This window comes from Coregonus clupeaformis, chromosome 17 (genome assembly GCF_020615455.1).
Source record: "Coregonus clupeaformis isolate EN_2021a chromosome 17, ASM2061545v1, whole genome shotgun sequence".
Classification (NCBI taxonomy): Eukaryota; Metazoa; Chordata; class Actinopteri; order Salmoniformes; family Salmonidae; genus Coregonus; species Coregonus clupeaformis.
This window is the reverse complement of record NC_059208.1, coordinates 25,301,181-25,315,681: the sequence shown is the minus strand read 5'-3', so window position 1 is coordinate 25,315,681 and position 14,501 is coordinate 25,301,181. Positions and strand designations below refer to the sequence as shown.

Genomic DNA, 14,501 nt, shown 5'->3' with positions numbered 1-14,501 from the left:
TCCTCCAGGTCCCGGCCGCTGTAGTCGAAGAAGATGTCTCCCTCCTCGGCCAGCGCCCGCTCCACCACAGAGACCGACCGCTCAAAGAAGACCAGGAAGTCCTCGGAGTGAAGGATCTGTTCCCTCTCCTCCTCCGTCAGCTCTCTGGGGTGGGCTGAGAGGAACACACATATTGTGATACCAGTGTTGAGAACATATGTTGGTTTATATCAGGGTTCTTCAATTCCGGTCCTGGAGGGCCGAAACACTTCTGTTTTTTATTTCTACCTGGTAGTTAATTGCACTCACCTGGTGTCCCAGGTCTGAATTAGCCCCTGATTAGAAGGAGACAATGAAAAACAGAGGTGTTTCGGCCCTCCAGGACCGGAATTGAAGAACCCTGGTTTATATGTTTGGCTAGATCTGATTTATCATCAAATAATTCCCATGCAACAAGTAACCTCAGATGTGCGAGTGCTTTTCCTAAAAGTAGTGTGTTAAAGTACATCAAGTAATTATTACCCTCTTTACTGTCCTCTGCCTCTCCCTCCTCCTCGGGCTGGTCAGTCTGAGGGGCAGCTTTAGGCTCAGTGCCCTCCTCATCCTCTTCTTCTTCTGGGAGGAAACACATGTTTTATGTTCTACACCACAGGAGTCTGCTGAGGGGAGAACGGCTCTTAACAATGGCCGGAACGGAGCAAATAGAATGGCATCAAATACATGGAAACCATGTGTTTGATGTATTTGATACCATTCCACCTATTCCGCTCCAGTCATTACCGCGAGCCCGTTCTACCCTATTAAGGTGCCACCAACCTCCTGTGTTACACACATACATACAACATAGGCTTCAACCTTCTTTCAATCTGTGGGAGAGAGCACATTGAAAAATATCAAGCATACCCAATCGTACAAACCAACCTAGAGCTCTGCATTAAAATTGTCAATTTCAAGAGTCAATTTCAAGAGTCAACTTCAAGAGTCAACTACAAGAGTCAACTTCAAGAATCAACTTCAAGAGTCAACTCAAGAGTCAACTTCAAGAGTCAACTTCAAGTGTCAACTCAAGAGTCAACTTCAAGAGTCAACTCAGGAGTCAACTTCAAGAGTCAACTCAAGAGTCAAATCAAGAGTCAACTTCAAGAGTCAACTCAAAAGTTAAATTCAAGAGTCAAATTCAAGAGTCATCTCAAGAGTCAACTCAAGAGTCAATTTCAAGAGTCAACTCAAGAGTCAAATCAAGAGTCATATCAAATTCAAGAGTCAACTCAACAGCCAACTCAATATTCATTACCTTCAGATTGATGTGCTGCTGAAGGAGTCTGGGTCTCTTTAGTGTAGGTCACAAGCTCTTTGGGAAGGAAGTCAATCTGTACTATTTTTGACGCTCCAAGTCTGTGCATCCTGCGCCTGAAAGATGGAATAAATTGTTTAGAAAACATACAGTGAACACTCTGCTATCAGTCAAGAAAAATATAACCTTTGTGTAAGTCCTATGGGCTCTGGTCAAAAGTAGTGCACTATATTGGGAATAGGGTGCCATTTGGGAGCAGCATCAAGAGGAAAGACATACCCCAGCTCAGAGTCGGCCTGCAGCTGGAGAGCAGAGGGGTCCGTGTCCCACTGCAGGGTCCTAAACACAGCAGCATGGGGGCGCCAAAACAGCATAAATGAGTCAATACATCAACTCAAGGGACATCACTTTCAGAACATATGAATTCATGCATGACAGTGGTACACAAAACAAACATTAAACAAAACACAGGATGGATCCCAAATACCACCCTATTTTCTATGTAGTAGTGCACAAATTCTGACCAGGACTCATAGGGCTCTGGTCAAAATAGTTGACTATATGGGGAATAGGGTTCCATTTGGGACACAGTCACATTCACAGTTCCACTGCTTCAATAGAAGTTACATTCACAGTTCCACTGCTTCAATAGAAGTTACATTCACAGTTTCACTGCTTCAATAGAAGTTACATTCACAGTTTCACTGCTTCAATAGAAGTTACATTCACAGTTTCACTGTTTCAATAGAAGTTACATTCACAGTTTCACTGCTTCAATAGAAGTTACATTCACAGTTTCACTGCTTCAATAGAAGTTACATTCACAGTTTCACTGCTTCAATAGAAGTTACATTCACAGTTTCACTGTCTTCATACAATTTGAGAATCTTACAAGGTCACAAAATGATCAAGTACCACACATAATCAACTGATGTCACTGATGTCACATAATCAACTGATGTCACTGATGTCACATAATCAACTGATGTCACTGATGTCACATAATCAACTGATGTCACTGATGTCACATAATCAACTGATGTCACTGCACGACGACACTGAAGTCTCCCTGAACAGAAACCTCCTCTCCATAATCACTACTACATGGACTCTGGTTCTTACCTATATCTGAAGTCCCATTACAAGATGAAAAGAGAAGGGATTCACATCAGAGACTCTGTGCACATACACATTGTCTGAGTCCCAAATGGCACCCTTTTCCCTACATAGAGCCCTACTTTTGACCAGAAGCCCTATGGGTCCTTGTCAAAAGTAGTGCACTATATACTATTTACTGTAGGGAATAGGGTGCCATTCGGGATGCAGTCATTTCCACAGTTATTGTGTTCAATGTCATGTGTTCATGATGTTAGCTACATTGATAGACAATACATTTAGGAATTGTTAGAACCAAAGAGAGAGGGTACCGAAGCTTTTAGCATACAATATACCTTTTTTTCTATAATGCCAATGCCATTCTATCCAGTTGTACATCCATGTGTCTATGTGTGTTCATATGCAAAATAATTGAACAGTACTAAAATGCCGTTTGCTTGTTTGTAACTGTGAACATTTTCCATGACATCAATACTACATCTGATAGCAGTTGTGTGTGTGTGTGTGTGTGAGTGTGTGTGTGTCGGTGTGTGATACAGTAAAGAGCAGGTTCTATACCTTCCCACTGTCCCACCATCTACGGACTCCTGGCTGCCAGCATCACTGGTGGTGCTCACTGATTGTGAAGAGGGAGACATAGGGGTTGGGACTAAATAATGAAAATAACAGGTATCCCATGTTAAGAGCTGCAGAGGCTGCACTGGTGGCCAGCAGTCAGACCCCCACAGCCAAACCAGAAGGGTTCCAAATCAACAGGATGGATTGAAATGGTTCAAAGCAAAGGAAGAAAAAATTCACAAGAAAAGAGGAAGAGATAGTTAAACGTACTTTCTGATGGATACCCAACTCCTCTCCTGTTGGTTTGTGACATAATAAGGCACGACCGCCAACTAGTGTGAACTCTTTCAATATGTTGACGTACAGTTGAAGTCGGAAGTTTACATACACTTAGGTTGGAGTCATTAAAACTTGTTTTTCAACCACTCCACACATTTCTTATTAACAAACTATAGTTTTGGTAAGTCGGTTAGGACATCTACTTTGTGCATGACACAAGTAATTTTTCCAACAATTGTTTACAGACAGATTATTTCACTTATAATTCAATGTATCACAATTCCAGTGGGTCAGAAGTTTACATACACTAAGTTGACTGTGTCTTTAAACAGCTTGGAAAATTCCAGAAAATGATGTCATGGCTTTAGAAGCTTCTGATAGGCTAATTGACATCATTTGAGTCAATTGGAGGTGTACCTGTGGATGTATTTCAAGGTCTACCTTCAAACTCAGTGCCTCTTTGCTTGACATCATGGGAAAATCAAAAGAAATCAGCCAAGATCTAAGAAAAATTATTGTAGACCTCCACAAGTCTGGTTCATCCTTGGGAGCAATTTCCAAACGCCTGAAGGTACCACATTCATCTGTACAAGCTTGGTCGCAAATGGGTCTTCCAAATGGACAATGACCCCAAGCATACTTCCAAAGTTGTGGCAAAATGGCTTAAGGACAACAAAGTCAAGGTATTGGAGTGGCCATCACAAAGCCCTGACCTCAATCCTATAGAAAATATGTGGGCAGAACTGAAAAAGCGCGTGCAAGCAAGGAGGCCTACAAACCTGACTCCGTTACACCAGCTCTGTCAGGAGGAATGGACCAAAATTCACCCAACTTATTGTGGGAAGCTTGTGGAAAACGTTTGACCCAAGTTAAACAATTAAACTTCTGACCCACTGGGAATGTGATGAAAGAAATAAAAAGCTGAAATAAATCATTCTCTCTACTATTATTCTGACATTTCACATTCTTAAAATAAAGTGGTGATCCTAACTGACCTAAGACAGGGCATTTCTACTAGGATTGAATGTCAGGAATTGTGAAAAACTGAGTTTAAATGTATTTGGCTAAGGTGTATGAAAACTTCCGACTTCAACTGTATCACATCAAACTAACCATCTGAATTGAATACATAGATTCATACCTAGTCTCCTAAAATAAATCTTCATTTAAAAAAAGAGCTGCCATCAATCCATGAATATATAACCCTATCAACCAAATCAATGGATTTGTATAACTAACCTTTTGACAATGACACAATGGAATTTGAATGTGTTTATACCATAAAGGGAAAATGAGAGTCAATTAATAATGTAAATTATTTGTTTAAATATATGATATACTGTAAACTGAAGATAATTTCATGACTTGATTGTTTTGTATGGAGACCAATACCACAAGATACACTCAATAAACCAGGACGGGACAGTTTCCCAGACACAGATTAAACCTAGTCCAGGACTGAAAAGCATTCTCACTGGAGATTATCCATTGAAATATATTTTTAGTCCAGGACAAGGTTTAATATGTGTCTGGGAAACCGGCCCGATATGTGCTCTCAACTAAATCTACAATCTTATTCATGAAAATGAAATTAAGTGGGGAAAAACATAATTTAAATTATTTGAAAGTGATGCTACACTACTTCCACAAAAGGCAAGTATGAGGGTAGGGTAGGATGATCTCAGACTGGTCAGTACAATGGTAGGATGATCTCAGACTGGTCAGTATGAGGGTAGGGTAGGATGATCTCAGACTGGTCAGTATGAGGGTAGGGTAGGATGATCTCAGACTGGTCAGTATGAGGGTAGGGTAGGATGATCTCAGACTGGTCAGTACAATGGTAGGGTAGGATGATCTCAGAATGGTCAGTATGGTAGGGTAGGATGATCTCAGAATGGTCAGTATGGTAGGGTAGGATGATCTCAGAATGGTCAGTAGGATGGTAGGGTAGGATGATCTCAGAAAGCAACAAGGCTATGACTGGTATACCTAATGGTGGTTCTGGTGAGATCCCAATACTCTGCAGCAGCGCTTCCGTCTCTCTTCGTTTGCGGTCCAAGTCAGAATCTTCAGAGACATTCTCTGTCTTCTGCTGAAGACTCTCAGACTGAACAGGTGTTGGGGAGAACAAGTATCACTGACTGTGTCCCACATAGCACCCTATTCCCCACATGGTGCGCTGACTCTGGTCAAAAGTAGTGCAATATATAAGGAATATGGTGCCATTTGAAATGCATTATATAGTGAATAGGGTGTCATTTGGGTCTGATACCAGTGTAGCTCCACAAAGACTTGAGAAACACTACCAACCCAAATCAGACTTCTGATACACTGTTTTAGAAATACTATATTAATCCTCATTTGAGATGCTGAACTAAACCAAATAAGTTCACATCACATTCACATTAATAGAGATTTCTCTCACCTCCTTCTTTTTCCTCTCCTCCTCCTTTCTCTTCTTCTCCTCTCGTATTTGAGCTAACCTCTGTTTCTTTCGCTCCAGCTCAGCTTTCAGGTCACTTTTGTCAGACATCTTCGCCTACTAGATAGATAAGAAAGCAGCATTCTGCATGTTGATACATACAGCAGTTAGCCTGGTTCATTCTGCATGTTGATACATACAGCAGTTAGCCTGGTTCATTCTGCATGTTGATACATACAGCAGTTAGCCTGGTTCATTCTGCATGTTGATACATACAGCAGTTAGCCTGGTTCATTCTGCATGTTGATACATACAGCAGTTAGCCTGGTTCATTCTGCATGTTGATACATACAGCAGTTAGCCTGGTTCATTCTGCATGTTGATACATACAGCAGTTAGCCTGGTTCATTCTGCATGTTGATACATACAGCAGTTAGCCTGGTTCATTCTGCATGTTGATACATACAGCAGTTAGCCTGGTTCATTCTGCATGTTGATACATACAGCAGTTAGCCTGGTTCATTCTGCATGTTGACACATACAGCAGTTAGCCTGGTTCATTCTGCATGTTGACACATACAGCAGTTAGCCTGGTTCATTCTGCATGTTGATACATACAGCAGTTAGCCTGGTTCATTCTGCATGTTGATACATACAGCAGTTAGCCTGGTTCATTCTGCATGTTGATACATACAGCAGTTAGCCTGGTTCATTCTGCATGTTGATACATACAGCAGTTAGCCTGGTTCATTCTGCATGTTGATACATACAGCAGTTAGCCTGGTTCATTCTGCATGTTGATACATACAGCAGTTAGCCTGGTTCATTCTGCATGTTGATACATACAGCAGTTAGCCTGGTTCATTCTGCATGTTGATACATACAGCAGTTAGCCTGGTTCATTCTGCATGTTGATACATACAGCAGTTAGCCTGGTTCATTCTGCATGTTGATACATACAGCAGTTAGCCTGGTTCATTCTGCATGTTGATACATACAGCAGTTAGCCTGGTTCATTCTGCATGTTGATACATACAGCAGTTAGCCTGGTTCATTCTGCATGTTGATACATACAGCAGTTAGCCTGGTTCATTCTGCATGTTGATACATACAGCAGTTAGCCTGGTTCATTCTGCATGTTGATACATACAGCAGTTAGCCTGGTTCATTCTGCATGTTGATACATACAGCAGTTAGCCTGGTTCATTCTGCATGTTGATACATACAGCAGTTAACCTGGTTCATTCTGCATGTTGATACATACAGCAGTTAGCCTGGTTCATTCTGAGAACCGCTAGCCTGAGTGCCAGTCTGTTTGTGCTATCATGCCAACTCCTTGTCAATCCTTGTCATGTACAGTACAAGTCAAAAGTATGGACACCTACTCATTCAAGGGTTTTTCTTTATCTTTTACAATTTTCTACCTTGTAGAATACTAGTGAAGACATCAAAACTATGAAATAACACATATGGAATCATGTGGTAACCAATAAAGTGTTAAACAAATCAAAATATATTTTCAAGTAGCCACCCTTTGCCTTGATGACAGCTTTGCACACTCTTGGCATTCTCTCAACCAGTTTCATAAGGAATGCTTTTCCAACAGTCTTGAAGGAATTTCCACATATGCTGAGCACTTGTTGGCTGCTTTCCCTTCACTCTGCGGTCCAACTCATCCCAAACCATCTCAATTGGGTTGAGGCCAGGTCATCTGATGCAGCACTCCATCACTCTCCTTCTTGGTCAAATAGCCCTTACACAGCCTGGAGGTGTGTTTTGGGTCATTGTCCTGTTGAAAAACAAATGATAGTCCCACTAAGTGCAAACCAGATGGGATGGCGTATCGCTGCAGAATGCTGTGGTAGCCATGCTGGTTAAGTGTGCCTTGAATTCTAAATAAATAATTAATAGACAGTGTCACCAGCAAAGCACCACCACACCATCACACCTCCTCCTCCATGCTTCATGGTGGGAACCACACATGCGGAGATCATCCGTTCACCTACTCTGCGTCTCACAAAGACACGGCGGTTGGAACCAAAAATCTCGAATCTGGACTCATCAGACCAAAGGACAGATTTCCACCGGTCTAATGTCCATTGCTCGTGTTTCTTGGCCCAAGCAAGTCTCTTCTTCTTATTGGTATACTTTAGTAGTGGTTTCTTTGCAGCAAATCGACCATGAATACCAGATTCACGCAGTCTCCTCTGAACAGTTGATGTTGAGATGTGTCTGTTACTTGAACTCTGTGAAGCATTTATTTGGGCTGCAATCTGAGGTGCAGTTAACTCTAATGAATTGATCCTTTGCAGCAGAGGTAAATCTGGGTCTTCCATTCCTGTGGCGGTCCTCAAGAGAGCCAGTTTCATCATAGTGCTTGATGGTTTTTGTGACTGCACTTGATGAAACTTTCGAAGTTCTTGAAACTTTCCGGATTGACTGACCTTCATGTCTTAAAGTAATGATGGACTGTCGTTTCTCTTTGCTTATTTGAGTTGTTCTTGCTATAATATGGACTTGGTCTTTTACAAAATAGGGCTATCTTCTGTATACCCCCCCTACCTTGTCACAACACAACTGACTGGCTCAAATGGATTAAGAAGCAAAGAAATTCCACAAATTAACTTTTAAGAAGGCACACCTGTTAATTGAAATGCATTCCAGGTGACTACCTCATGAAGCTGGTTGAGAGAATGCCAAGAGTGTGCAAAGCTGTCATCAAGGCAAAAGGTGGTTACTCTGAAGAATTTCAAATATAAAATATATTTGGATTTGTTTAACACTTTTTTGGTTACTACATGATTCCATGTGTTTTATTTCATGGTTTTGATGTCTTCACTATTATTCTACAATGTAGAAAATAGTAAAAATAAAGAAAAACCCTTGAATGAGTCGGTGTGCCCAAACCTTTGACTGGTACTGTATGTTTGGCTTGACAATGAGTAATGGAGTTGGCAAGAGCACAAACAGATCTGGGACCAGGCTACAGAACTGCATGGATAATGGAGTTATCATAATGTGAACTACTTCTCATGATTGCATGGTACCATAATTCTAATGTACTACTATGTTTTCCCAATGAATAATGAATCCCTAACCTTGATGTGTTGTTACCAATACCACAACCTTGTTCCCAGTCTCAGATGCTACTGCACATAGGTTCAGAAAGACCTGGCTGGTAGACAAGATTACCAATACCCTTTCTAGCACTGACTGTACATATAGGAGCTCTACAAAAACCTTTCATGCTACCATTAAAGTTGATTACACATCAATCCATGGGTGATGTACAGCATCATGGCATCATATAGGTTTAATCTCTGTATCAGTATCATGGTCACCTATAGGTTTAATCTCTGTATCAGTATCATGGTCACCCATGATAAGTCCCGTGTAGCTCAGTTGGTAGAGCATGGCGCTTGCAACGCCAGGGTTGTGGGTTCGTTTCCCACGGGGGGCCAGTATGAAAAATGTATGCACTCACTAACTGTAAGTCGCTCTGGATAAGAGCGTCTGCTAAATGACTAAAATGTAAAACGTCACCTATAGGTTTAATCAGTATCATGGCCAGCTATAGGTTTAATCTGTGTATCAGTATCATGGCCAGCTATAGGTTTAATCTGTGTATCAGTATCATGGCCACCTATAGGTTTAATCTGTGTATCAGTATCATGGCCACCTATAGGTTTAATCTGTGTATCAGTATCATGGCCACCTATAGGTTTAATCTCTGTATCAGTATCATGGCCACCTATAGGTTTAATCTGTGTATCAGTATCATGGCCACCTATAGGTTTAATCTGTGTATCAGTATCATGGCCACCTATAGGTTTAATCTGTGTATCAGTATCATGGCCACTGTGATGTCACGAGAGGCTGTGTCCTGGAGGGACGTTACATCCCCCTGAGGTGGCTGCAAACCCAGACAGCTATGGCTCCATCTGCTGGTATGGTCGGGAACTCCACCCCTCTATGGCCAATCTTCCCACGCAGCTGAAACAAATGAGGAGCTGATGAGCTGAAGGTTTGGGAAGGGAAGAGACACAGTCTCCAACCTGGGCTCTCTGGAGGACAAGAGTGCTGCACGTCCACTTCCATGAGGAATATAAGGATTTGGAGATACTTACCTTTGGGAAATACTCACCTTTGGATATATGCACCTGTGGAAATACGTGTGGGACATTTGGAAGGACGTTTTGCTGGGTTGGCCACTAGCGGCAACGTGGAATACAGTAAGACTGGGGAAAAGTTATTTGAGCGAGGGAGAGTTATGATTTTGGATGTGGAAGAGACATCCCTGAACTGTTAACCCTTAAAGAGCCACCAGAGAACAGAATTGTGTTATACTTTCGTTAGTTTCCCAAGACCTTTAATAAAATCCTTGTTTTGGTTGAACCTGGTCTCCTTGCACTACTTGAGCAATCCCGCTGAAAGCTGTGTAGCCTCTCGTGACATCACAGATGGTGGAGAATACGGGCACGCTCAAGCGTTAATAGTGCATGTCAGAGGAGGATATCGAAGGTTTGATCACCCAGTTTTCCAAGTTGGCCGTAGGCTCCCCGCCCGACTGAAATGGAGGACATATTGAAAGCCCTTGTTGCTGGCCAGCACGCCCAGATGCAAGCAAACGTGGCTCTCTTGGAGGAGCAAAAGAAAGCCAACCTTCTGAAGGCAGAGGAATTGCAGTTGCAGAGACAGAGGGTTGTCCAAAATACCCGCCCAATAAAGGCAAGTGACTTTATATCTAAGATGGGAGCTACCGATGACATTGAGGCATACCTGCATGCATTTGAGGCCACGGCCACTAGGGAAGCCTGGCCCAAGCAACAGTGGGTTGGTCTGTTAGCCCCCTTTCTAACCGGGGAATCGCTGAATGCTGTCCGGGACCTGGGCCCTGACCAGGTTACTGACTATGATGCCCTGAAGTCTGAGATCCTCAGCAGATATGGACTCACAAAGTTTGGTATGGCCCAGCGCTTTCACAGCTGGACCTTCCAACCAGACCAACCTCCTCGGGCGCAGATGCATGAACTTGTCCGAATCGCAAGGAAATGGCTGGATCCGCAGAGGAATACAGCAGCGGCGGTGGTGGAGGCCGTTGTGGTGGATCGTTACCTACGCGCCCTGCCTTATGAGGCAAAACGGTTCATCAGTCAACAGGCCTTGACCACGGCTGATCTGACCGTGGAAGCTGTGGAAAAGTACCAGGCCACAGCGGAGATGCTGAATGCTTCCGAAAAGACCCCAGGAGGGCGGCCCCACCACAAATGGGAAGAACCCGTCCAAAGGACCCCAAGGTCTCGAACCCAGCCACGTCAGGACTTATCCCGGCTCCAGGGGGAGCCAGAAACCAGGCGGGTCCAAGAAGAGTACACCAGGAGGGGGAAACTCGACAGTGTTACCGGTGTGGGGGAGATGGGACATATCTCCTGGCAGTGTGGGAAACCAGCCGATGAACCTATGCCCACTGCGGAGTCCTCCAGCTCAGCACCCACACACCGTTTTGCCTCGCTCTTGGGAGTCGTAGATGGCGGCCCAGATCGACCCCCCACCTGCCCGGTAACTGTGAACCACCATGATGTGGAGGCCTTACTGGATTCTGGTAGCCGGGCCACCCTGGTGCGTAAGGATTTGGTGGGCCCAACGTGTCTGACCCCGGGGAAAGTCCTCCCAGTTTCCTGTGTCCATGGGGACACCAGAGAATACCCCATTACTGAACTTACAATGACCAGCACACGGGGAACCATACACACGACGGCGGGGGTGGTTGATTCCCTCCCCGTCCCTGTCCTAATTGGACGAGACTGCCCAGCCTTTTACCCACTCTGGAGAGAGTCTCAGGAGAGGATAACCCGAGTACCTCAGAAACGGAGAGGCAAGACTCATCCTGGGAAGGCTCCGGTGCAATCCTCCGAGTTACTCACTCCCGCCCCGGGCTCTGATAGGGATGGCAGGTGCCCAGACCGACACAGAGACGGAGCTACAGAATCTGGACAAAGAACTGTCTGGTCTGAAGGGGACCGCTGAGAGGTATCGTTTGTTAAAGCAACAGTTAGACATGAAGACAGAAGAGTTAGATATCCTCCAGGCTAAACTCCAACAGAGCTCCTTCCCTAAGCAACAGGAGGAGCTGGAGAGGCTGCGCAGGACCATCGAGGAGTGTGAGGAGACCCTGCGCAGTAGTAAGGAGGTCCAGAAGAAGGCAGAGGAGAAGTACAAGGTGTTGGAGAACAAGATGAAGAATGCGGAGGCAGAGAGAGAGAAGGAACTGAAAGCTGCTCAACAGAAGCTAAACTCTGCTAAAACCAAGGCTGATGCGTTCAGTAAGAAACTCAAGGAGAGACAACAGGAGGCTGAGTCCCTGGTCCTAGAGTTGGAGGAGTTGAAGAGAGAGCAGTCTGGCAAGCACCACGGCAATGCGGACGCCCTCTCCCGGCGTGATGCCTTCTTCGCTGCCTTTACCCCGACGAGGACGTCGGTCCCGAGGGAGGGGATGTGTGATGTCACGAGAGGCTGTGTCCTGGAGGGACGTTACATCCCCCTGAGGTGGCTGCAAACCCAGACAGCTATGGCTCCATCTGCTGGTATGGTCGGGAACTCCACCCCTCTATGGCCAATCTTCCCACGCAGCTGAAACAAATGAGGAGCTGATGAGCTGAAGGTTTGGGAAGGGAAGAGACACAGTCTCCAACCTGGGCTCTCTGGAGGACAAGAGTGCTGCACGTCCACTTCCATGAGGAATATAAGGATTTGGAGATACTTACCTTTGGGAAATACTCACCTTTGGATATATGCACCTGTGGAAATACGTGTGGGACATTTGGAAGGGACGTTTTGCTGGGTTGGCCACTAGCTGCAACGTGGAATACAGTAAGACTGGGGAAAAGTTATTTGAGCGAGGGAGAGTTATGATTTTGGATGTGGAAGAGACATCCCTGAACTGTTAACCCTTAAAGAGCCACCAGAGAACAGAATTGTGTTATACTTTCGTTAGTTTCCCAAGACCTTTAATAAAATCCTTGTTTTGGTTGAACCTGGTCTCCTTGCACTACTTGAGCAATCCCGCTGAAAGCTGTGTAGCCTCTCGTGACATCACACCACCTATAGGTTTAATCTCTGTATCAGTATCATGGCCACCTATAGGTTTAATCTGTGTATCAGTATCATGGCCACCTATAGGTTTAATCTGTGTATCAGTATCATGGCCACCTATAGGTTTAATCTCTGTATCAGTATCATGGCCACCTATAGGTTTAATCTCTGTATCAGTATCATGGTCACCTATAGGTTTAATCTGTGTATCAGTATCATGGCCACATATAGGTTTAATCTCTGTATCAGTATCATGGTCACCTATAGGTTTAATCTCTGTATCAGTATCATGGCCACCTATAGGTTTAATCTCTGTATCAGTATCATGGCCACCTATAGGTTTAATCTGTGTATCTTGTTCTGTGGACTGCAGCTACACTAATCAAGTCTTAGGGCCACATTGTGTATCTATCAATGCTGGAAACACAAACTAATGTATGGGCGAATGGTTGGGATGTTCAGTTTTACATGAGATTGTATGATTGGACTGACAAAGCATGGTGAGAATGGAACAGTATAAATATAATTTATTCTAATTATATGGATGGAACTATTTACACCACTGGGAGCCAAACAAATGCAATGGACTCTCAAAGAACCATGAATGCGGTTATTAAATTGGAAAGTGGCAAGTACATTTTGAAAGCAAATTATGCATTTGATACTAAATGAACACTGTACAGATATTTTCTTTCCCTGCATGATCAGTAAGTAGGTGCTATTAAATTATGAAAACGAGAAGTGGAAACATAACGCAAAACATAAATAAAATGACAGAACACTATGAGACAAAGAAATACCTTTATTCTAAACCCGGATGGATGACTGAGCAGACAGAGCCATGCAAAACAAAACAAGCAGAGTGAGGATCGTAGCCTATGGCATGATGGCAGAGAAAATGTGATTTCATGCAGTCCAAATGGGTAACATTGTACAGTATTTAACCGTGTAGACTAGCCTATATAACAACAACCAATGAATTAATAAGAACGAAAAGGCAACGCCACTAGATGCCACGGTTGGCCTATTACGCTGTAAATGCATATACTTTTTTCTTGCTACATTTGCAGCACATTGAATACATTTCCTTTCTAGATTGTTCTCCCCATCACCAGTAAAACCATGTATTCTCCAGTTAAAATCGAGGTGCGCCTAGGTTCACACAATGATCAGAATACATTTTTAACCGTTATAGACTTGGCCTACATTGGGTGGCCGCTAATAATGATGCTCACGCAAGACAAAGATGCATTTTAATTAGCCTACCGTCTGCAATGTGCCTTGCGCTTATCTCGGGTCCTTTCCGGAATTTGCTATATCGGACGTGCTACAGGCAAAAAGACCTGCGTGATTTATATAGACAATATCACCACGGACCATACATTTATATAATAAAACAAAGAACATAGAATTTGCCGCTCGAGATCTGCCCTATTTCTCAATTGTAAATAGATTAATTCCGGAAGTAGCCTGTATATTGTTCATCATACGTCATTGTTGTACAAACAGGAATGTTTGCGATAATAAAAGTGATGATCTAATCTGCAATATAGATGGTAAATTTGCCATATTATTATCTCAAATTAACAATATGGTGATTGAAGAGAAAACAAGAAATCTATTTCAGAAATTGCACAACATCTAATTCAGGCCAACAATGCCACTGCTGATAATAAGTGTAAGTAACTACAAATGGCCTCTAGATGGCGACATTTAGCTTGTTTTCACAACAAGGCAAAAGTGGTAGTTTAAAATGATTCG

The 14,501-nt window shown here is 43.4% G+C and overlaps 1 protein-coding gene across 7 annotated transcripts in view; it reads right to left on the bottom strand.

Annotated features, from left to right (window-relative positions):
* Positions 1-14,459, bottom strand: part of LOC121586093 (cytoplasmic dynein 1 intermediate chain 1) — a 20,613-nt gene extending 6,154 nt beyond the window's left edge. Inside the window, exons 1-9 of one of the 7 annotated variants that reach the window (XM_041902566.2) lie at positions 14,007-14,459; positions 5,652-5,768; positions 5,216-5,333; positions 2,948-3,089; positions 2,396-2,401; positions 1,553-1,612; positions 1,274-1,389; positions 502-594; positions 1-154 (exon numbers count right to left, since the gene is read on the bottom strand). The exon at positions 1-154 is cut by the window's left edge and continues 9 nt beyond it. In XM_041902566.2, the coding sequence (XP_041758500.1) occupies positions 1-154; positions 502-594; positions 1,274-1,389; positions 1,553-1,612; positions 2,396-2,401; positions 2,948-3,089; positions 5,216-5,333; positions 5,652-5,759 (797 nt within the window). In that variant the 5' untranslated portion in view covers positions 5,760-5,768; positions 14,007-14,459. Of the gene's footprint in view, positions 155-501; positions 595-1,273; positions 1,390-1,552; positions 1,613-2,395; positions 2,402-2,947; positions 3,090-5,215; positions 5,334-5,651; positions 5,793-14,006 lie in introns of all 7 variants that reach the window. The other 6 variants (XM_041902567.2, XM_041902565.2, XM_041902570.2 and 3 more) reach the window with 6 other exon arrangements.
* Between the last annotated feature and the right edge of the window lie 42 nt (positions 14,460-14,501).